Here is a 23,990-nt window from a genome sequence, read left to right as displayed (position 1 = left end):
ATGAAAGCCCCATCTGTGCAAGTCAGGTGAACCGCTTTGCACATTGAGCTTTGCTGAGCTAAAGAAGATGATGTCGTCATTATTGTTGCTGCACTGCTGTCTCCAGTAACCAATTCATCTAGAAGAGCCTTTCCTTTCATGACAGCTGTTTCAAATCATGGATGATGAGGAAAGTACAAGAATAAAAATAGCCCACCTCTTCTGACAGTTCGCAGGAGAAGTTTGTGCATTTCCATTGGTAACTTCCCTTGTGCAAGCCTGCACCATACGAACGTCTGTCACGGGGTCACTTGCCTGCTGCAGTGACCTTCAAGTGCTCTCGCCACCCATCGAGATCATACTTGTTGTTAACAAAATATAAAATTGATTACAATTAACAGGGATAAATAATTTGAAATGGAAATGTAATTGAGAAGATGAAGAAATGTATATTGAATCTAATGAGGTAACTTAAAATACTTCAAATTAAGATTACTTTGATTCCTTATACTAATTGTCAAAGTTTAAATATTCAACGGGGTTGGAATTTGGGAAGACAATGTTATCATCCTTGAGACATCCTTTAACGGTTATATTCTGGCAGCCAGACAGTGACACTCCATACAAGACCTCTGAGCCTCCACAGCCTTGTTCAGGTGGAAACAATTTTGAAAAATTCTGGAAAAGATCAATACCAAAATTTCCCCTGACTTCCACTGATCTAGAATGCCACTATTCATATTTTAGTAACAACAGAGAAACACCTAGCAAACTTGTTCTCCTAACTGTGTGCAGAAATATTTTCTTCTCAGCTAAAAACAAATAAGAATAAGAAAACAGTTTTCTGTATACTGTTTCCATAACCCCTAAAGATTAGTTATGTAGGAAAGGAATATTTATACAGAGGGTTTTTTTTAAAGCCCCTGTATGCAATCTTGTTTTCAGTAAAAGATATTCCAGGTGGTTTAACCTGAGTCTTAGTCTTTCAACAAAGTCAACCAAAAAACTCTCTTGATTTCAACTTCCACATACCCTCATAAGCAGCTCTATAGGCAGGTGATGTACTGCCGATGTCTCCTCCTGGAAACAGGTAGTGCCACAGCCCATCAGAGGGCTTGGCGCAGCAGGTTTAGCCTGCGAGGAGCAGCGTGAGGAGAGGCTGATGCCCAGACACCCTCTGGCCCTCATGAGCAACAGCACATGGCAAAGTGCAGGGGGTCTTCAGGGGTCAACAAACTATGGTCTCAGTCTGTAGAAGAGGAACATGGGTGCTTACCCCAAGAAAACTCCGAACTCCCACTGCCATCACATGGGGGCTTGCTGAAAGCATGAAGGGATCATAAACCTGTGATCTGAGACCAGCAAAGGACAAACATCAGCACTGTCAAGTGTTTAATCACTCAGTAAACTCTGCTCTCACTTTATACTTCATCTTCGTGTTGATGTTTATCTTTAAAGACACTTGAGCTGAACTGAGTCAAGCCTCCAGGCTGGTTCATGGGCTGGAGCCTGCAGAGCAGCAGAACATGTCAGGTGCTCTGGAAGAAGCATGTCGCCTTCCTAAATGGGTGGATATTTCTCAGTTAATATCTGAGTCATGGCCTTGTAGCAGCAGAGTCAATGCTAAACTTTGCAGCCTCAGGGCTGAGCCACCTTCTTTGCTGTAATTGCCGCATCATAATGAAGACAGTGGCTGGTTCTGTTGAAAGAGTTCTCACAGAGATTGAGGACTGTTCACATACTGAAGTCCTACACAGAAAGACTATTTGAATGTGCTGTGTCTTACCTGTATTTTGTACAGGTGAGGCAGATTTTTTTCCTTTTCTGATGTATTCATGGTTCAGATAGGATTTCTCACATCATTCCTGTTCTCTGGTCCCCCAACAGACTGGAAAAGGTATCTTGAATCAGATTCATCTTATTGCACACAACTTCATGATATAATCCTCTTTATACAGAGAAGATAGAGGAGAAGGAGACTGTACTCGCACACTGACGATAACTCTTGGCATGTAGAACCTCCCTTGTGCAGCACATGGTGAACGCTCTCAATGGACTGTGGCAGTCAAAAGCATTCAAGCAGGGACAGAGAAATACCTCGGGGTTATCACACAGGGGCATGGCACAGCCTGGCAGAGGGCAGCTCGTCAGCCTGAGCTCACCTGGCTGCACACAGCAAGTCTCAGCTGTGCTGTCTGCTGGGTGCCAGCGCCACCGAGCCCTGTGGACACCCGTGGCACCCTGCAGAGCCCTGCAGCTGAGGCATACCTGTGGTGTGTGCTTGTCCTCTGTCCTGCCTCGAGGAGCATCCCTGCATCTAGCACAGCCCCTGCTCCTCTGTGCCACGGGTGGGGCTGGGCCGTCTTGCCCTAGGGGCAGCTGACCATCCTGCTGCCTCCAACAGAGCCGATGAGCTGAGCCAAGCTAAACCAAGCCAAGCCAAGCTAAACAGAGCTGAGCCAAGCTAAACTGAGCTAAACTAAGCCAAGCCTGACCTGGCCTCTCCCAGGCATCATTGCCTCCACTCACTCCTGGTGGTCTCCACAGCTGGCTGTCTAAAATAACAATCCTCATTAATGCTAATTAGCACTAATTAGGCACAGAAGCCTTAGGCCCTCAGAAGGGCAGGCTGTGCTACTGAGGAATGGATGGAAGTGCACCTACAGCTATAGCAATGGCTCTACAGCCTGCCACAGTGGGGTTGCAATCTGATACCCTTTTCATTCCCCAGGTCAGAATACAAATCAGCAATAAATTCATCCCTACCTTCCCCACGGAGTGCCTCTGCCTCTCTCCTGCGTGACACAGTGCTTCTGCGAGTGCCCGTGAGCTGGCCCTTCTGTGTGTGTGTCGTATCCAGCCCAGCAGAGCCCCTGAGCACAGGAAGCGTTCCCCCGGCTGCCTGCAGAGCTGGCAGGGGCTACACAGTCTGAGCCTGATATTGTTGCTTGATTATTTTTTAACTGAATTACAGACAACAGAAGAGATGCCTTGGGGATATTCTGAGAAAATAGAAAATGTATATGCTTTGGCTGACATTGTGAGCTCCTGCTTAAGAAAGATGTGGTAGACTTACTGTGAGAAAACAGATCCCTTGCACCATCATTTTGCAGTTCATTCCAATATGATTTTTTGTTTGCATCACACACAATTCTGACTTGGAGATGCATGGTGTGGTCTTACATACCTTTTACCCTTCTGTCCTGCCTTGTTAGGAGGAAGAAACTCCTTTGTTTATCTGAACTACTGTAAAGTTTTTAGTTCTGTATGTTTCCTTTTTCCTTTCCTAACCTAATACTCAAATGCCTTTTTTAAAATTAACTTTATTAATGAACAAATTACTTTGGTAGATTTGATGTAATCTTATTATTTTCACAAACAGCTACCCCAAATCTGCAGTCTCAAATCTTTCTGGAGAAAATGACAGAAAATCACAGCAACCATCCCAGTCTGGCAGCTATTTCTTTACAAATAGTCGTCTTTCCATGGTACCTTAAGGACTTTTCTAGCTGCCTGCAGACTTTGGATTACAATAGCTGTTTACAATACTTATTACAATAGATATTTTAGATATTACTTATTACAATAGATATTTTTGTCATATCTTCCCCTCTGCAGATTTCCAGAGCTACCATGTACTTTGCCTCTGCTTCCCAGAGGCAAACAAGCATGTGGTGGAAATCAATAGCTGCTTAACCAAATGCCATAAACAGCGGCTATTGAGCCCTTCTCCTGGTACTTTATTAAACAATGAAATGTTTGCTTATCTCCAGTTCTTACGTGAAAAGCCTCACAGCTCCCCAGGACAGCGTGCGGATCCAAGCCGTGCTGCCACAGGAGGGTGGCTGGTATGATTCTAGGTCCAAGAGTGTCCTTTTTGCAGAATTCTTTGCTTTGACATTCCCATATCACCCAAGTGACGGTAGTGAGGAGCCCGTGCTCCTGCTGCACAGCAAGGCAGACCTGGCGCTGTGCTGCCTCGGCTGGACGCTGCCCCCGGCCTCAGCACAGAACAACATTTAGTTCCAGGTAGGCAGAGCCAGTATGGCCGTATTCAGGGGCTGCTGGTCCCCAGCGGGGTGTGAGGGTGGCGTGGGTTGGCCCTGCGGTGGTGAGTGGGGCATCAGTGGTCCAGATGTGCCCTCTCTGAAACGCACGGGCTGTCTCCGCAGTCGTCCATTCTGATAAAGGCAGCTGGAATGACCCACCTGTCAGCAGAGGAACCCTGGTCTCGGCCTGGGCGAAAGGGTGGGACCAGGTTTACCTCCTCTGAATTACATCCCTGTGGGAAAGTCTGGATTCAGGACCACAGGTGCCACAGTACCACTGATCCGTGTGGGACAGAGCCAAGCAAGGACACTGATGTCCCCATGGCACTCTCCACCAGCCCCAGTGCACAGGGTCAGTCTCAGATAGATTTGAGCTGTGCTGGTAATAGTATTGAAAAAAATAATAACAAAAAAATGTTTAATCCCTGTATAGGCAGTAATGTACATCTAAATGTACATCTCCTTTTACATTTTCAGTGTTACAATCATCTGCAAATGCAACAGCCTGTAGGTGGATCCCACTGTTGAGTTTAATTCAGATTTTTAAAAAGTTCTGCATGATAGAAAGAATACCAAAGTCTTTAATTTTGAAGTAAAAAAAGGAATTAATCTTTTACTAAACTGTATGGTGCTTCCAAAGCTTAAAAAATGCATTTAAAATTTTGTTTATTGATGTGTTTAATCCTAAATTTTAAAGAAAGTGGTATCATGACTCACACCTGCTTGTAACATCTAGCATTATTCCCAGAAAGACTAATCAACAGATTCGATGTAAAAGATTAATTACCATCCTCTCAGGAGACAGTTTGTTTACTAAACAATCAGCCATATGCAAATTACTGACTTAACATGCCATGTTTAATGGCTTCTTGAGGGAGTGTAACTGTTTGTTTATGTTTTCATACAACTATTTCAGCTAAGCAGTTTGCTGTTTAAGGAAGAGGTAGAAGCTGGAAGTGGTTAAACTTCTGTACACGGCACTGTAGGAAGAAACTTTCTATGAAAGCAAATGGAGCTGGTTCGTGTCTTGACTTTTAGGACAAAAAGCCACAGCAAACCTTTTTTACCCTGTTTGCAGTGAGCATTTTGCTGTGCAGATGTTGTATAAAAGCCTGTGGATGAAACTGCGGCCGGGGGAAGCTGTGCTTGGTGTGCGCGAGTGTGTGCTGGTGTGAATGCTCCTGGGGCGTGGGTTTTTCTATGCAAAGCAAATATGCATAAGCCAATAAGAATAAAGGAGTATGAACTGGTGTGCACAGGCAAAAGGGGTTTTTTTTGCTTCAACACCCAGCCTAAGTGAGTGACAGAGTGACTGTCAGCTGTAGGACAGATGGATTTGAGCTGCGGTGCCTGGGTGCTGCAGCCCCGCAGCGATCGTGCGCATGCCTGGCTGCGCTGCCACGGCCTGCAGCGTGGAGGGGTCCTGTGCCCTCCCGAGCACCAGGGTGACCTGGGTGAAGAGCCTATGAGAGCTCGGGGCCAGGCCACACAATGAGCAGGGCTGCGTTCTGGCTCTGAGCATCCAGCACTGCCCTGCACCCCTGTCACACGGGAGGTTTCCCCAGGTTTTGCCGTGGTTCCAATACCCTGAACTGAAGCTGCAGCACCAGTTTTAATGAATGCTAATAAAGCTTTCCTTCACGGCTACTCCCCTTCTGAACCCCTTTGGTTTTTGCTCCCCTATATCACATTGGCCTGGTCTTGTCCCACTCCTGTTGCCGTTCCCCCGCTGCCTTTCCTCCCGATTGTCTCTTCCTTGCCAGCCCCTTCTCTGCCCTGAGCGCAGGGAGACGCAGCACGGCGGGGCCTGGGCCCCCAGCCCGAGTATCTTTGTCTTGCACAAACTCACATAAATAACCGTCAGCCTGTCACCTCAATGAATTTCAACAGTTCTAGAGAAATCAGTAGCCAAATTTTCAAGGAGGTGCTTGTGGAAAGTGGTTTTCATGTGTAAAGGCCAAATTTTTTTGATCCTAAGACACGATTCATAATGGGTGGACAAGTTACATTTCATAAAGTTTCCAAGGGGAAAAGAAAAATTGTGCATGTATCTTAGTGTGACTGACCATACACTGAAATTACACTTGTCTCACAATACAAGGATTAGACACAGCAAACATTTTTGAGGGCTACATGCAAGAAATCTTTATCAAGCCACAGCAAATAGAAACAAAGTCTGGAAAATTCAGCCTGTCAGCAGACAAACATGCAGAGAAGAGAGGTATAAAGTCACTAGAGAATTTTTTTTTTTAAATTTTCTCCTGATTTTAGCCTTCTGTACAATTAATTTAAAATTTAATTTCACATGAAAAGATAGCTCATGAGATAAAGATGGCCAAGGACTAATTCCCCGTGGCAGTGTGGGACTATATAGCAGAATAACAGCTCATTTAAAAATAACAGATCCATAATTTGATGCATTATTCACTTGTCTTTATTTGTAGTTTATTGTGTTACAAATCATCCTATTGTTCTGTTTTAGGTCATTACACAAATATTTGATTGTACTTTCCAGCCTCCTGAGGGGAAAAAAAACCCTAAACCAAACACATTGTTTGCATGGTAATGTCAGTTTTTCTTCTGTGAAAGACTTTATATAGCAGTTCATTAAAAATTAATTGTGAGTGTCTGTGTGCCAATGCTGGAACAGGCTCTTGGAGGACACAGGAGGCAGAGGGTCCGGTTCTTGGCCAGGTAACACAGCACAGGCAGAGCCAAACAGCTCGTGTGCCCTGAGGCATCCTCTGGTGAGGGCCCAGGGCCCTGCAAACCCTGTATTTGAGCACTGTGAACTCAGAGCATCTTGTCCAGTGCCTGTGCTGCTCCCGAAAATCTGTGTGAAAGGGCACAACACATGGGGGAGTGAAAAGCAGGAGCAGATTAAAGAAGAGCCAGTTCCTCAGAGAGCTTGGGCTGTATTCGTGTGCTGGACACAGGGATGCAGCTGGGCTCCCCATGAGCTCAGAGGTTTTATTAGAGGATGTCATAGGAGGAGGGTTCCTGACCTGGAGCAGTTCTCCTGTTAAGGTCAGTTAGGGTGCCAAACGGAGCAATGGGAACTGGCAATATTGTGTGTGATCCACCTACAAAGCCATCATTGACAATGCAAAATTATTGGACCTTCATGTACTAAACTAAAAATATCTCTACTGAACTATCCACATGCCAGCTGCTTCTCCTCCACTCATACTGGTAAGGCAGCAAATGACATTCAGTGCCACTTATATGGGTTTTGCACCGATCATCTGTAATGGAACAAATTTCACTCCAAGGGAGAAAAGAAACTCATGTAAGAAAGCACATTGCACATCTCTTTCCATTGCTCAGTTTTTAGCTAATCTGCTAATGGTTCCTCATTCCGTTTCCACTTCTAGTCTGGAGCTGTGACACTGAATGCTGATGAGATAATATTTGTCCTAGACACTGATGTTCATTTTGGATAATTAATTTGGGTTGCTAACTTTGCTTAAAGCAAGTGTTACAGCTGCCTTGTTTAGGATACATGACTGGAATGTGTTCTTTAAAAACCTTTGTGTCCTTGCGCAGTATGTCTACTCAAATTATCTGCTAGAATATTTAAGCTCTGAAAAACAGTCTGTGATTGTATCAGTGCAGAAGCATCCCTTTCACTGCTTCGCATGACAGTAATTATTATTAAAAATGGGTAGTTTTGATCCTCTCCTCTAATTAACTTTTAATTGCTTCCTAGCTGGTAGTTATTAATATTTGAGATTCGTTTCTTCTCCTGATACAACCCACCTTTTGGGGACATCTTGGTACTTAGTTAATGAATACTAACAACTCTATGCAGTCAAAACATCCCAAAGTAGACACTATGGCTGCAATGGGGTGCGTGGGCCTTCCTGTGCCTCAGTACCGCCCTGGGAAGGTGAGCACGCCAGCACTGCTGCCGTGCCCCCAGCAGCTGGGAGGGGACAGCGGTGCCTTTGCCTCCCTCAGCTGCAGGGAAGCCCTGCTTGGGCGGCAGGTGTGCGAGCGTGGGCCTTTGGACAGGAGCTCCCCGGAGCAGCGCCAGCCCCACCTCAGCAGCAGCCCAGCCTGCGCTAAGCTGCGAGCGCGGCCAGGCCCAGATGAGCCGTGGGCTGCAGCCACCTCCCCACAGGGACGCCGGGCGTCAGACCCAGGCAGACAGCCTGCATCCCGAGAGAGACGACGGCTGTGGCCCTGCCACGGACACCCCGGCTCCCCGTCATGGTCACCCAGGTCAGCACCCACTGTCACCTGCGTGATGCTGTTTTTTCAGGCGTGGCATTACGGTGTGGCCTCATCCATGGAAAACAATCCACCTTATCATCTACTGTCATGCTGGCAAATGCTGCACGATGTCATTAAAGAAAATGCGTCTGACCCAGCTAAGGAAGTAAGTGGATTCATTTCTGACTCACTTGCATGGATAGGTCACGTCCCTCTAAATCAGGGACTGGATTATGAAGACAAAGCCAGCTAAACTGTCACCACACCACATTCAAGCACATCCTGACCGCCCACTGCTCCGTGGGCAGCGCACCAACGCAGGGAAGTATCCTAACGGTGGAGCCCTGCCGAAAAACTCAAGTGGTCAACACTGACAAGTGTCTTACCACACTGTGTGATCAAAACTGATTCCTGGAATGGAATGGTAGGGAATTAATTGGGCTGACCAGGTCGTTGTTTCAGCCAAGTAAAATTACAGTCAGCCATTGTCCTCATGTCCTTGCATAAGATACATTAACTCTGTATTCATTTCATCAAAAGGTAAGTTTAGCCCTCAAAAAATAGGAAGCTGTGAAACTTCTGTAAAAGTAACTGAATAAACCAAGCTGGGTATTTGTTCCCTGGAAAAATAATAGCAGAAATCAAATCATAGAAAACCCTTTGATGAAATTTCTACAGCTTCAATTTTTAAAATTGTCACAGCCACTATGTTCACACTACATTTTTACTCTGCTGCAATGAGCAAGGTCCTATTTTCTGTTCATTGTTACGCTGCAGAGATTTAGGATCAATTTGTCTTTAGTAGCTTGTGATGCTTTCAGATATGTATTGACAAAGCAGAAAGTCTGTTAAGTGTGAGGTTTTCATATACCTTCTAGTCTATAATGTATAATGTTTTCATGTCCTATTAAGAAAAAAAATCAGGAATCTTCCTCACCTGCTCTTCTATCTCAGTGTCTCTAATTTTTTCATATACTATACATAATTTAAAATAAAGTTAGAGGAAGAGGTAGATATTGAGAGAGGGAGAGAGAGAAAGAGAGAAGGAAATGGAAGGGAACATGAGGAGGTTTCCTGATTCTTTCTTAATGATATATGAAAAGCAAAAGGTTCATTATATATATTTATATGCATATATAATGAACATATATATAACATATTTTTGTAATATTCTGTTATATATTTTCCTCACACAGATATTAAATATATATTCTGTGTACAATATATGTGTGCATATTTTTGGATTAAGACCCATCTACAGAAATCTTGTACAGTCAGAGGTATTTTAACTGTAAAGGAAAGATAAAGGCAATCCTGTTGCATAATCTAGTTAGCAACAGCCTAGTAAAACAGTCTGTATTCCCAGCCTTTTTTCTTTGCATGCCTAGAAAACACATTTTATTTAACATTTAAAAAGCAGGACGTTTACGACAAATGGCATTAATCTCAAACTGCTTAAAATGAAATTTCAGTGGCATAGCTTAACATTTACAGCATCACAAGTGACAAACTTTCATATGCTATTAATTCCTTAACATTCTCTACCCCACAGATGTTGGCAATACTGATATATGGAAACCATTCAGAAGACTGTTAAATTTAATGGTGGAAAGGGAATTCAGTGGGTCTGGCAAACAACTTTAAAGATTCCAAATTGTGCAATAAATTAGGAAAATATACACTGTAAAAAGGGTATAACCTTTTCCTTCTTTATTGCCTCAGAAACTTTTAAACTTTTTTGGATGAAAATCACTAAAACTTACTGTAATTTACTGTATGACATAATGCCAACAGCCTTCTACCTCTCTAGAGACAGGACATGTATGTAGATGAAGCTCTATAAATACAGGCTGAGAACCTCCACAGGATGCATTTTTAACTAATGCTGATGGTTTGCTACATCCATCCCAAATATTCAGAATGACTGACATATAGTCAGAAGCAAAGGAACTGCAGATAAAAAATTAGAAGTAAACTTGTGTGATCCAATAGCAAAAAGTCTGGCTGTCCTCAACTATGTAGAATAAAACCAGTGCTATTAGTGGGAAAATGCAAGAACTACCCTAAAAGATCACACAGTTTTTTTCAAATGTCCTTTTTGTCCATAGAAATTTATTTGGGGTAAGATCCATACCTGTACAGCGGCAGTGGAACAATGAGCAGGGAGAACTGACAATAGCCAAAGAAATGTTACCAAAAATGTTTTTAGTTGTTACCAAAGAGTGTGAAGGTTAGTTCCTGCATGTTCATAGGCTTTTTTCTCTCTGGCTAGTTTATGTTTTTCCAGACTGCCTTACTGTTCTGTGTTTTAGCCTTGGAGCCTTGTTCTCATCCCAGAGATATTGTGCCCCTATAAAGGAAGAAAAATTCACCCTATCTTAGTGTGCAAATAAATCTGTATTTTGGTATCATTTTACCTTCTTTTTCCCAGCTGTTTGATGGCAGAAGACTATTAGATATGGTGTACTGCTGCTTTTTCACAAAAGCAATGCGGAACAATTTTTTAAAACCTTATATGGAAGAATGAAGTTAACTCTAAAACAACTTTGGTTGTCTCCTGGTAGGACCCGCGGCGTGTGAAATTGTCAGACATTGGAGTAAATGCGTGAAGATGCCCTTTAAAAACTGAACCAAGGGCAAAGGAACCCCTCTGTGTCAGTGGGGTCAAGAAGGCTCTCATGAAAACCGATGGCACAGTGTCCTTCCTGGCCTGGGTGCCCAGGTGCCTTCCTGCGTCTGAAACGGAAACGCAGACAGAGTCACAGTTACCGATGGAGGTGGGGAAGGCAGAGCTGGCAGTGAGGAATGACCCTGACTTCTGCATTTCAAGTTTCTCCTGCCTGTCTTGAAAATAAGGTTGGGGTTACAGTGGCTCCGTCATGCAAAAAAGAGCGTGCATGTGTCTGTCCCTCTGGCTGACAGAAGGACTTGCAGAAGGCATGTGTGGAAATGGGCTAGAATTCACAAAACACCTCAAAGTGTCCAAGGTGGTGTAAGGGAAAGAATGTTGTTTTGGCATAATAAGCCTGATGGGAAGGGCAGGAGCGATTCACCAAAGCAATCAACAAGAGCAATTCACAGCCATTGAAATCCCTGGCCTAGGGCTAGAAGACAAGTGGTCTTTTTGTTAACTGTGATGACCCAGTACTTGGAACTCGCTTTAGATGGATGCAGATACCGAAAGACCTGGGGAACCTGAATTTCGAACTTTTCCATCTTAGTACGCTTGCGTGATGAGCTCATGCATATTAACTTCTCCGCCCTGGAGAAAGCCAAGGTTCATTTCCATGAACATGCGACGTATGAACACAGACATGAAGGGGCGTATCGGTAGGCGGTTCGGGAAGTCTGTACACCCTGTAGTACTCAGCCAATGAGGAATCAGGGGAGGGAACTGGCAGTTGGGAGAAAGGGATATAAACCGTTGCATGATGGCTGGTAGGCACGTCCACTTGATGGGGGCGCCCGGTCTTGCAAGAACGTAATAAAGAGTGAGTGCTTCACACCGCGTCCTGTCTGAGCTATGGATAATCGGCAACTGAGCGTTTCTCACAGTGGCATTCCTCAGCAGTGTTTGAAACAGAACAATACACTTCAGCCCCACTGATTTTATCCAGTGCCTATGGATTTTACTGAAATCACTCCAAACTGTCTGGAACTGTTACTGACCATACCTCCAGTAAGAGCCAGTCTTGATGTGCCGGGCAGTCCCTGACCTGCAGCATCTTCCTGAGGGCGCGGCAGTGCAGCATCCTCCCCACAACTAGTTAGCGCAGATGCTGGGGGTGACGCAGCTCTCCCCGGTAACTCCTCTGCTGTCTCGGCACTCCTCCTGCCTTCAGACCTCAGGCTTTGAACAACTCCTCCCTCTGCTCCTTTGCTGTTGTGTCCTTTGGATCTCTGCTTGATTATTTCAGAGGATTCACACAAAGTTACAGCCTTCGTAGTTATCACTGCGTCTTCCTGTTTTAATAAAATATGGATAAGGCTGGACATTTTTTTTAAAGCTAAATATATTACCTGACTTACTGGAACAGTTATACTGGCACTTTTACATGACTGTTTTACTGCCATCTCAGTAAGTGTCATTCTAACATAGCATAATTGCTACTCGCCTAGTATAGGACGGTTGCAGATATACCTTATGTAACCACAGAAAAGGATTAATAAAGAGGCTTTATCCAGCCTTTTGAGGGATTTCTTTTTCAGGCAGTACAGGCTCACCAGAGCTAAGCTAATTAAATGTCAACTTTAATATGGAAAATATTTTTTAATCAGTTGCTTTGATACCAGTAAATGCTATGATGATTTTTCTTTTTTACCCTGAAAAGAAATTAGTCAGCAAACCAATTAGCTAGTCAGGGGTATGAAGCTCTTGTACCAGTATGGATGTTTTGGCTAACATTTTATGACCTGGATGTGTATAGATAGCTTCTAGAACCTTTACTTGATATATTTCTTATTGTTCTCTTCACCTTCCCAAGGAAAAGTAGATAATTACATTATTTCCTTGAAAAAGGAGGATAGGACCAAAATAAGGAACACAGCTGAGTTAAGTAACATTGAGGTAGATGTTTTTAACATATAAATGGTAACACCTGCTTCACAGTGCACAGAAACAAAAAACCACGCAGAATGAGACAGATTTCTCACAGTTAACCTTTGGGAGTTACTGTCTACTTTTTCCATAAATGACAGTTGGAACATTTCAAATTCAGCATCTACCTGTTCATATCTTCTTCCTTTGCCTCTAGTATCCCACCACACTTTGTAAGTCAGGGTGTATCCACCTATATACAGACCATGCTATGATTGACTCTGTCCTCTCAAGTCAACTCAAACCTTCACTTAAATCATGGAATGGTTTAGGTTAGAAGGGATCCTAAAGATCATCTAGCTCCAACCCCCCTGCCTTGGGCAGGGATACCTTCCTCTAGACCAGGCAGCTCAGCACAGCAGGATCCTTGTTCTGGGCCAGCCAGGGCCCCTGGGGATGCTGTCCTGGGGGGGCTGGTGGCTAAAGCCACAGCGCTGTTTTTCTGAGGCATTGGGAACTAGACCCCAGCCTCCAGCACAGGGGCAGAGCAGCCCGAGGGCTGGTGGGCTTGGAAGGAACATGATGAGCCGTGGGATGGCTGGTCCCACACCCAGGAGCACTTGCCTGCAGGGTCTGCCCCAGCCTGGTGCACTCTCCTGCAAACCCTCCATCACCTCAGCAGACACAAAAAAAGACGATCCCTTCCTCTGCTACTGATCCGTCCTCCTCCACATGCTTTATTAACGAATTTCAATCACATCATCATCCCACTTAACCTGGGACTGATTAAGAAGCAGTTGCCATTTGAGTGAAAACAAGTGTTTTGATAAGGTGAGTGTGTTTATTTGTGTGTGTGGATGCTGGGAGTGTATCAATAAGCCCAGTCCTGAATAACATGGAATGGGCAATGCAGTGTAATCTAGGTGTCAGGGAACAATATTACTGAGTGAAAGATAATAGTGTGGGTGAGGTTTGGGAACTAGCAAACACAAATTACTTCTGCAAAGTTTGCTATTTTCATCAGCTTTATTCTACTCTTTCAGCACCTCACATAAATCTCATTGAAATGTGATAGACAGCTGGGGGATCAGATGACATTACATGAAAATGATACAAACCAGAGAGAATAAATGTTTTTCTACCTATCTTTCCGTCAGTGGCCTTGGTGAAAGATCAAGTGCAGATAAATAACATTCAGCTCAGCCAGGCAGCTGACTGCATCATCACTTCTATCAGAGGAATATGAATTCCAGGAGATAATGCGGTTGGGGATAACCTCATTCGATGCACTGTGATACTGAGGTGGATGGGTTATTAACAGAAGCAGGATCTGGCCTGTTTTCTCTGCCATCTACCATCTTCTGTGCCACCAGCTGGCCATCATGCTTTTGAAGCTGTCAGTCCTCGGAGGAAAGTGCTCTGCTACTGAGCCTGGGGGCACCTGTGATTACTGACTAATCACTTCTGGGTGGGGACTGGGGTCCAAAGGGCTCAGAAATGACTCCAGGTTTCCATCCAGTGTCGACCCCTTCCCTAGAAAGGGATCCCAGCTGCCTCGCCTCCCTGCCCCCTAGTTCCATGCTGCTGGCCCTGCTATCCCAGCATCAAAGCAGCCAGGTAACGAGTTGCTCAGCTGGCTGGCAGCTGAAATCTTTTATGTCTTGCAACTCACTCAGGGATAAGGATTGGGTGACTATCACTGCCTCTGCCTCCTCCTCCTCCTGTTCTTGTGCTGGGCCTGGTTCATCCTCACCCTGTACACTGCGAGGGGATTTTCTTGTGTATTCCCTCTTCTGTCTGGGAGCACCTGACACCGTCATGGGTTGGTTCTCTGGTCCAGCTGCAGCGCCTGTCCTCAGGCTGTAGCAGCTGCAGTTTCTGTTACTTGGTTACCAGATCCAGAGCCCTTCTCTTCCTCTTGAGGGTGCTGAACAGTGTTTAATAGCACTCGGTAAACTGGGCTATGCCCCAGCACATTGCAGTGAGCTGTGCCTCTCCGGAATTACCTGGGTGACAACATACTTTTTCCAAATATTTTACTAATTCTTCAGGATTCTGCACTTGTGCAGGAGTGAAGTTCCAATACACTGGAGGTGCCCACTGTTCTAGGTACTTGCCAATGCTACTCCACACCCCCAGCCACTCGTAATTCTCCAATCTTGGGGTAGGTTTCCAGGTGATACTCTTTAAATAGTTGCTTAACCCTGAATAACACCTGAACCACATGCAGGAACACACTAGCTCCTAGTAGTAAGATGACCATGTTAATATCAGCACTCCAAAGGTATCTGAAATTCCTGAATTCCTCAAACACAACTGTAAATAGCCCCAGGGCTGATGACAGCACCCTGTCATAGATAAGCACCACATAGTACAGCAAAAACAAGATCTTAACCCAACTTCACCAACTGTGAGCAACAGCATGGGAAATACATAATCAAATTAGGTGATAAAATCTTAAGGAGCCAAGAAATCAACATTGTTACCCGTTCTGCCATTATCTCAAACTTCATGCCCCATGTTGGGCACCAAAAACTGTTGTGGTTTGAACTCAGCCTGTAGCAAATCACCATGCGGCCAGTTGTTTACTCCCTCTCCCCCCCCCCCCAAAATAGGGGAGGGACAAAAAAAGAAGAAATTTGTAGGTTAAATAATAAAAAAAAAAAAACCTAGCAAAACCAACAGTAATGATAGTAGTCCAAAATGGGTAAAATGCAGCAGTGGCTCACTGAGTGGTGGGCAGTACAGAGCCCGTCCTCAGCAGTGATCCCACCGCACCAGCTGCCCGGAAACCCAAAACCAACCAAACAACAACCCGTGAGAGAGCAGCGCCCGCCTGTATGCTCAGCTTTGCCGTCACATGCCATGGAATGCTCCAAGGATCGGTCAGAACCCGGCCCTCCAGCTGGGCTCCCTCTCAACCCGCAGAAAGTTAACTCTATCTGGGCTGAAACCAGGACAACTCTCCATTGGGCTGGCCGGAGACATGATTATTGAGTTGAAGGACCCCTTGCCAGCCCTGTCCCACGGAGCAGGGACGTTCGTGGTCCCATCAACCTGTGGAAGGTCACAGGGCCACCAAGGACAGCAAGAACAGGGTTGTTGGCAGTGGGCACTGCTCCGCCAGCACCATGTGAGAGGACAGTGCTGGAATGAGGACACATCACAATTAACTCAAGCAACCATCAAGAACAGCAGTGGCCAAGGCATTTTCTGGACTCTTCTCCAAATAAACAATATTGTGGTTGCTTTTCCTCAATTAACCAGCTCAAAATATTTGGTGAGATGAACACTGTTGTGTAGTGAAAGACAATCAATCTTAATCAAACTTCCAAAAACATGAGCCTTTGCACTAAAACTAACAAAACTGATGTGATTCCTAAACTGCTTATAATTGGCAGCTCTTGATATTTGCAGTGATAGAAAACAGGACACTGTGAATCACTAAGATGTGAATTCTTCTCTTTTCTTACATATATTCAATACAAAATATTAATCTCGGTGTTCTCTTAGGCATTTGTACTTGTCAAGGAAGGATTTAGATACAAAATACTTCTGTCACAGAAAGCCTATTTAGATTTCAAGAATGTATGTCATATGCAAAACAATAAAAAGGCAAGTTAAAAGTGAACACTCTTTTACTTTTGGATACTCCATATTTATACTCACGTTTTTCAGGAAGCCATTCACTACCCACAAGTTTTCTGACTAAGACTTTAATTCAAATATATTCCCTTCTAACATATTGCTCATTTTTTAAAGCTAATACAGTAATGCAATCTAGTCAAGTAGAATACAGTCCAAAGAGTTTGAAAATTAAAAAACTCAAAACCACTAAACCAACCTAACAAAAAAAATCAACACCAAGTGCCCAATGACACACTCTGATTTTTAACTTGCACTGCTCACCTTTTTGTTGAAGAGACTTGTTTTCTGGTGACACTATATTCTTGTTTCCAAGTCTCTAGCATTGGTCTGCTGCTTGCAAGAAGAAAAAAAAATCAATTGTGACAATCAATAAAGGATAGTCCTGCTCGTCGAAGAGTTTGAGCAGAATGTAAAGTTAAACTGGAGAACTAGAGTTGCTTTCAGAGGCTCCAATTTTTCACATGTATCTTCTGAAACTTCAATTCTAATAGCTTGATATTTGCTCTAATCTCATATCCCTTCAGCTTTATCTGCTCAGGATAAACAAAAATGTATTTAATTTATATATTGTGAAAGTGAAAATGAAAGTAAGATGGTTCTTTCAGTCACAGTACCTCAGACCTTCCTTGCATGGCTGCAGAGGAGCTTGGTGTTTCCCCATGATCCTCTTCGGTAGACAGTTTTCCTGATGTGGGGCACTGAGGACACGGCTACAGGTGATCTAGAAATGGCTTTTGTTTGCCTCTGTATGGGTGAGCACAGGGAAAGGCGTATTAAATGAGATATCAAAAAATACTGTATTTTTTAAGAGGAAGATTAGTTCGTGCTTCTGAATCTCCTGCAATGTTTTTTGAAAGACAATAGGATCAGTTGCAATAAACCAAGGAATGAGGAAGTCTTTATTATTGTCTCAAGATGTTTTCCATGACCAGTTTGTCTAAGCTGTTGCATTTCTGTGTGCAGTTTAACCGGCTCAGCTCCTGTCACTGCATGGCACGGCTTCGCGGTGCTGCCAGGGCAGGAGGCTCCTGGGTGCCCACAGCGAATGGGAGGGAGAACGGATTCAGAGTTGTATGTTCATTACAGTCAGCACTTGCTTAGAGCCAGGCCCGCTGTAGTGTTTTAATCAGCAAATAATATGTATATCTAGGTTTCCCCCAAACTGATTTCTTTGGTGAAGAACAGAAGAGATAGACTGTGTCCTCTGTACAAATCCCCTTAGCCAGGGAGGGGTAAGGGACCCTTACAGCCCTCAGGAGCACAGTGCAGAATTAGTCTCGAAGTGATAGGATGAGGGGTAAGAAGGTAGTCTCAGACTAGATATAAGGAAGATATTTTTTATGGTGAGGGTGGTGAAACACTGGCACAGGTTGCCCAGAGAGGTGGTAGATGCCCCATCCCTGGAAACATTCAAGGTCAGGCTGGGCTGAGGGGTCAGGGCTCTGGGCAACCTGATCTAGTTGAAGCTGTCCCTGCTCATGGCAGGGGGTTGGAGTAGATGACCTTTAAAGGTCGCTTCCAACCCAAACTGTTCTATGTTTCTCTGAAACAAAACATGATAAACAGCCGTTCTGAACACTGTGGCTGCTGTGTCTGTGGATAGTTGCATGTATGCTTCTGATGAAGTAACAGTGAAGCCTTCTGTTCTGTCTGTCCTAGGTGACAAGATGTCATGACACTAAGGTTTTTGTATTGTAGGAACCAAAATGTGTAGGAGGTTCTCATTCTCTTACTTTTATCAGTAGGCCCCTACTGCCAAAGAAAATCTAGATTTTAAGAGAAGATCTCTAGCAATTATAGTAAAAGCTTTACAACAGAAGATTTCTTTTCCTCTTAATACAGCACTTATTTTCAAGCTGAGGATTTCATTATCAACACTTCTTAGAATAATTTAGTAAAAGTTCTTCCAACACTTGTTATTTTATTTTAGTAATGACTTAAAATCTGAGGTTTAGATATATAAACGCAGTTTTCTTTAAAGAAGCACTCTTGAACTGTTTAAAACTTTAGACCCCATCACCCCAGCAATATTAAGGTGTTCCTCACAGAGAACTGCGCTACTGGCATTAGTTATTCTGCAACCTTTGTCAGTAACATGCATCAAAGTGCCTTAAACACAAAGACTCCCGCTGCACCGCAGTACTGATAGGCACAAAAGACTGGGTGGGTCTTGGTGCTGCTTCCATTACCAAGGCATAGCAGGCTTCACCACCCACTCTTTCAAATTCAAAACAAAAGCAGTTGATTTGGAGTTGGCTTCTGGGATCATCTTTCTGCCCTTGTTCAGCCATATAAATAATCATTAAAAATATGTTTTAACTGATGCACTGAATATTAAGTTAACAAAATTTTTGGACTGCATGATATCTTTAAAAACAGTGTTCCTTGAGTGAAAAAGAATGTGTAAAGTATAATGCAGGCTGGTTTAGCTTCTTACCAAAGTTTGGATGGCCTGTGTAACTTAACTATACAGCAGGCATATTTACCTGACTTGTGAAAATTATCAGTATGTAGACAGCAGAAAAATTGTGTCCTAATTTACATGAACATGAGTTTATGCCATGTATGAAGTTCAATAAATTAAATGACTGTTTCGCCCATGGCATGGGTTAATTACACAAAGTAAAAGCAGTTATTACTTTGGTAACAAGAGGTCTCTCCAGAGACATATCACAAATTCAGTTGCAGAATTTGCAATTTGAATAGTATCTAAAGAAGAATCACCTACGGTAAAAAGTCAAAAGACAATCCTGAGTCAAAAAACAATTTTTGCTGTCTGCTGAACCAGTTCACATAAAGAATTGGTTTGCAGACGAAGGAGTGGCTGGGGGTGCCCCGGTCCTTCCACTGTGTTTGTTGATGTTCTCGTCTTTAAGGGCTGAAATGGTGCACGTGCTCTGCTGCTTTATGCAGCAAAACCTCATCTCGCTCAGCTCCTTGCTCTGAATCCCTTGAGCCATCAGTAATTAAACTGTGCACATGGAGGAGTATTAGTATGCTCCTGCGCCTATTACTAATTCTTATTTTCAGTCCTGCTAGCAATACTCTGTGGATCCCTATCAGCAAGCACAGTCCTTGCGGTGCCTTAGCCCAGCGCTCAGGTTTCTGCTCAGCAGACGGGTCCTGCTCTGGTGCAGCAGATGCTGGGTGCACCCTGGCACCCTGACGACCCCCCTGCCCTGTGCTGTGGCTGCGCTGCCTCCCGAGCCTGTGGGGGGGCTGCCCGGTGCTGAGCCCCGCAGCACCCACAGCCCTGGGCACTGCGCACATGTTTGGAGCTGAATCTCGGCCCGGTGATGTGCAGCGCGGGGCTGGGGTGGATGGTGCTCCTGAGCCTTGTTCAGCTGCGGTTTATAATGCCTGTCTCAGGAAAGAGTGGTCTGGGTATGGACAGAAATAAGACAAGGATGTCCTTGGGTGATTTTGGAGTTGCTCCAGATTTGAAAAATATGGCCATAAAAAGCACAGTCAGAATCTCTCTCAATACATGAGACAAAGTGGATTTTAAATCCTCCCTGCCCGTCAGAGCTGGTCCCTAAATCTCTCTGGATCCCACTGCCATGATTTAGCCCAGCATGTTTCCCATTTTGATTTCGTTGTCATTTGTGGTAAACAGGCTTCAGGATTGTCTCCTCCTGCTTCTCTTTTAAAGCAGTTTTCCTTAGCTGCCATCAGGAGGAGGAGGAAGGCTTCTCCTCCATGCCAGAGCCTTTTGCTGGGCTTTAGGACAGCGACTGCCACCTGACCCAGGTGAGCACCTAAGGCTGCACATGGGTGCACCTCTCTGGGCACACGTCAGGCTCACAGAGGCAGTTCAGGAAATTCAGGAAATTTCTGTGGAAATTTTTGGAACTTTGGCCGTTCCTAAGTGCGTGTGCGCTGAATTCTTACTCAGCCAAACATTCACCATAAAGCTTCATCAAGGGATTCAAAAGAAACTTATAACAGCACAATTGTCTGCAGAATGGTCTTCAGTGATGTTTTGCTGGGGAAAGAACAATGTCAGAGGACATCTGCCTACACTGGACGAAGTGCTTTCAGGATGGGACAAGTAAAATATTTTATGATTAGACAGCAAAAATGGTACTGAAAATTCATTGTCAAATATCTGCTGTCCCTAGAAGGCAAAAAGCATATATTTGTATGGCCACATGGAGCAGCGGCCTTAAATGCAAAGAGAGCAACACATTACAGGAAGTCCAATGAAGATTATTTAATGGTCTATATTTTACATTATAGGTAGTGAATGACTGAATTCCCCCCAGCCAGAGGTCAGACATGTAACTACGCTAATTTTTGTTAATCTGCTGACCCAGACATGTATGCACATCACACAGAGATTTTTGACTCTGATGGGCTAATAATTTCAGTTATATGCCAAAAGTGTATTAACCAGAAACAACTGAGGAAAATGTACTATTTGATCACAGGTCAATTACGAGACACTAGTTTGATGGGCCACAAAGGCAGATAACGATGTTACACCATGTCAGGAAAAGCTTTTTCCAGAAATGGACAGGGAAACTAATGCCATTGCAGAAAGTCTGGGGAGTGCTGTATCTAAATTCTCCAAAAGGATGCACGTGTTTAATTTACATACACATAAACATACACACACACACGTGTATTTTGCAAAAGATTAATAGAGGAGGCAAGAAATGCAAACTGCACAAAAATTATTTAGGTCAGTCAAGACCAGAGGTGTCTCTGATGATCTTCAAAGGGTACAAAAAGATGGTGGAGTGAATGGGTAACAAGATCACAGGCAAAATTCAATTTTGACAAATGCAAAGTAATGTTCACAGAGGAATTAATCTGAACAATTTATACTCCTGGCTAGGTTCTAAATTAACTGTAACAACCCAGAAAAAAAGATCTTTGCATCACTGGGAAAGCTCAAAGACTCAACATGTAATGCTTTCTAAAGAGCCAGCATCATTAGAATGTGGAGGGAACAGGATAAAATAACACTGGAAGTGTTGGAAAGCTGCCACATAAATTGGTGTTACATGCTCACCTGAAATAATGTATTCAATTTGGGTCACTGCATCTCAAAAAGGGTGTAGATGAAATAGCTGGATTCAGAGACGAGTTCTGGAAATGACTAAATGCTTGGAGAAAATTCTACAGGGTCTGTAGGGCTGAGGTAGCTTCGATTTATATTTAGTGGGAGCCCTGATAAATACAAGAAGTAATGAACAGTGTTGTGAAATCAAGTTGTAGGTTTCTGTGCACCTTTTATCATGGAACAGAAAACAGAAGGTCAGTCACTGAACAAAGACGTGAGCAAGTTTAATAAAACATACCAAGCGAAGTACTTTTTCACACTATTAGCTTGTGAGACTTGCTGCTGAGAGTTATCAATAAGGACAAAACCTTTGCGTCAGCTACAGGAGATCAGACCTTTATAGGGATAACAGGAACTTCCAGTCCTAGTCCAGTGAAGATTAAAAACCAAGCAAAACCAGTTCCAATGGATAAAAGTCTTCATGCACCAAGGCTTCAGCTGGGGTCTAGTTAGTGCTGAGAGGCCCCTGCGGTGTCACGGTTTCTGGCGGGGTTCTGAGGAGAGTGAGCGCAGCCCACGGGGAGGTGGGAGGCCGGAGGTCTTGTCTGGGAGCCCCGGGAGCTCTCGAGGAGAGGGCAGACACCCTGGGCAGCAACATCACTTGAGAGCTGGTCCTGCGCAGGGGGGTACGATGCCTTCCCTGAACCTCCAACAGACGTGGGATGCGCAGAGGTGCTGAGTCCCGGCACTGGCCCTCACAGCCCATAGCTGCCCTGAGGTGAACGGAACAACGGGGGGAAAGGCCAAAGGTTGAAAGTCTCCCAGGGGAAAAGACCCTTAAATGGGAAATGTTTTATTTCGCTGATTAGGGGACTTCGTGGATGCTTTCAGAGTGATCAAAACTATGCAGGAAGTTTGGCCTCTAGCCTGAGCATCTCTAGTACCAGTAACACGAATTTGCTTTCTTTGCTGTAGGAAAGAAGGGAAAAATCAATATTTGTCAAATGGAAAAGACCAAGACTATTAAGGAGGAAATTTTGGAGTTTTTTCAACTTCAGATCACAACAAATAATGAAAATTTGAAAACATGCTGAGAATTCCCCTTTAGGTGTAAACTCTAGTGACATCTTAATTTGACTTTTGTATAAACTAGAGTAGTTTCAAACAATCGTTTCTTCGTTTCCTTTGATGCAATTCATTGCCCATTTGCTTTAAAAGTAATTAATTACAGTACAACATAGAATGACTGGCACAATGAGTGGTACCTGTCATCACTGCCACCCCTGTACAAGGGGCCACCAGTTGGTGGGACTATGAGTTTCATCAAACTGTAGTAGGGAAGGAAAACACAGTAAAGCTCAGAAAGAAGATCTGTTGTCTGAAGTGTTTCCCTATACAAAAACACTCATACTGGTATTTAAACCCAGTGCCTTGTCTGGGAGCTGGTGAGGCCTAAAAGAACAGTGTCACAAGGAATACTTGCTCTGTCCTTTGTACATGGGGTGCAGATGCAGCACGATCACAATGGAAATAATCAGCTTTGTCTTGTCTTCTATGATTAATATTGTGCTTCAGAGTGACAAAGTTTATTATTTTTTTTTCCTATCCTTAAACATCCTGATTAAAGCCCATAGCCCAAATTCCAGCTTCCTCAGCCATCAGGTTGTGATACAGCTATGTGGGTGGCTGATCAAAGACGCTTCCATGTGGAACGATACTGAGGAAATACTCATCCCCACCTTGTACTGCCACAGGAGTGTTCCTATGTGAGATTGTTCATTTTTCCCTGTGGGAAGGGCCTTTTTGCCCCTAGTCCCAGTGGAGGACAATGAAGTGGTCACTGCCTCTCCTTGCAGTCTCCGATCTCTTGTTGACACAGCACTGGGGAGGAGAAGGCAGGGCCGTGTGGTGGGAGAGCTGCTCCCATTTTGCAGTTGGGACTAAAGGAGGGCCAAGCAGAGTGGTCACACAGCAAGGGTGAGACACTGGAAGCTGCATCCCTGAGCTAGCAGTGCCCAAGGGACTGAAGGGAAAAGAGCAAAATGGACCAGAAAAGGTGTGGCTTTAGTTTGGAAGGGGTTACTAGAAAATATGGGAGAAGCAAATTGAAGGGAATGAAGCCAGTAGGTCAGAGCTGTTGTCGGGAAGGAATTTAAGCTGGTGTTTCAAACAACACATTCAGTAATCTTAGAGGCAGGGGGAGAAGGGAAACGCCTGAAGGATCTAAGCTGAAGCTGACAACCATGAAAAACTACTAAGGAATCTGGAAGACTAAAATAATAGGCTCCTGTAGAGATACAGCTTGTGATATTGCCTTGAACTTCCCTGTAGACTTCTGTAGTAGAGATATTGACATGCTAAAGGACAGATCAAACATTTTAAAAGATTGCCTTTTTTTTTTTGCAAAATTACACAGGCCTTTCCTGTTATATTTAAATTAAATGTTTTGGATTTTGGTAATGCCTAAGCCTCCTGCCTGTTTTATAAATGAATGGGTAAATACAGACATGAGGTTTCAAAAAGGCCAACCCAAAAATGCCCTCTGTTTTGTTCT

At 44.0% G+C, this 23,990-nt stretch overlaps 1 protein-coding gene across 5 annotated transcripts; it reads right to left on the bottom strand.

Annotated features, from left to right (window-relative positions):
* Positions 1 to 899: 899 nt before the first annotated feature.
* Positions 900 to 16,985, bottom strand: LOC141943628 (uncharacterized). Of its 5 annotated transcripts, none has more exons than XR_012629013.1 (3): positions 15,267 to 16,980; positions 11,918 to 12,206; positions 900 to 1,867 (listed from the first exon to the last, which is right to left on the bottom strand). XR_012629013.1 is itself a non-coding variant. In XM_074869290.1 (3 exons), the coding sequence occupies exons 1-3, from the start codon at positions 15,351 to 15,353 to the stop codon at positions 11,492 to 11,494; spliced, it is 522 nt and encodes a 173-aa protein (XP_074725391.1). In that variant the 5' UTR covers positions 15,354 to 16,985; the 3' UTR covers positions 8,907 to 11,491. The 5 variants fall into 5 exon arrangements, 2 of the variants coding, with proteins under 2 accessions (XP_074725391.1, XP_074725390.1); XR_012629012.1 differs by lacking the exon at positions 900 to 1,867 and adding an exon at positions 8,907 to 11,806 and having other exon boundaries at positions 11,913 to 12,206; positions 16,690 to 16,977; XR_012629011.1 differs by lacking the exon at positions 900 to 1,867 and adding an exon at positions 8,907 to 11,806 and having other exon boundaries at positions 11,913 to 12,206; positions 15,267 to 16,974.
* Positions 16,986 to 23,990: the final 7,005 nt, after the last annotated feature.

This window comes from Strix uralensis, chromosome 4 (assembly GCF_047716275.1).
Source record: "Strix uralensis isolate ZFMK-TIS-50842 chromosome 4, bStrUra1, whole genome shotgun sequence".
Lineage (NCBI taxonomy): Eukaryota > Metazoa > Chordata > Aves > Strigiformes > Strigidae > Strix > Strix uralensis.
The sequence above is the reverse complement of the archived record's forward strand: the minus strand, read 5'-3'. Positions and strand labels throughout refer to the sequence as shown.

What these genes read in the sequence shown, in the direction of transcription:
- LOC141943628 (XM_074869289.1), bottom strand. Translation starts at nt 15,353, where the DNA reads ATGGTGATTTGCTACAGGCTGAGTTCAAACCACAACAGTTTTTGGTGC. An exon ending in TTGAGATAATGGCAGAACGG is followed by an intron (nt 12,207 to 15,266) that starts GTAACAATGTTG and finishes TTATTAAAACAG; the next exon opens with GAAGACGCAGTGATAACTAC. An exon ending in AAGACTGGCTCTTACTGGAG is followed by an intron (nt 10,980 to 11,917) that starts GTATGGTCAGTA and finishes TTTCCGTTTCAG; the next exon opens with ACGCAGGAAGGCACCTGGGC.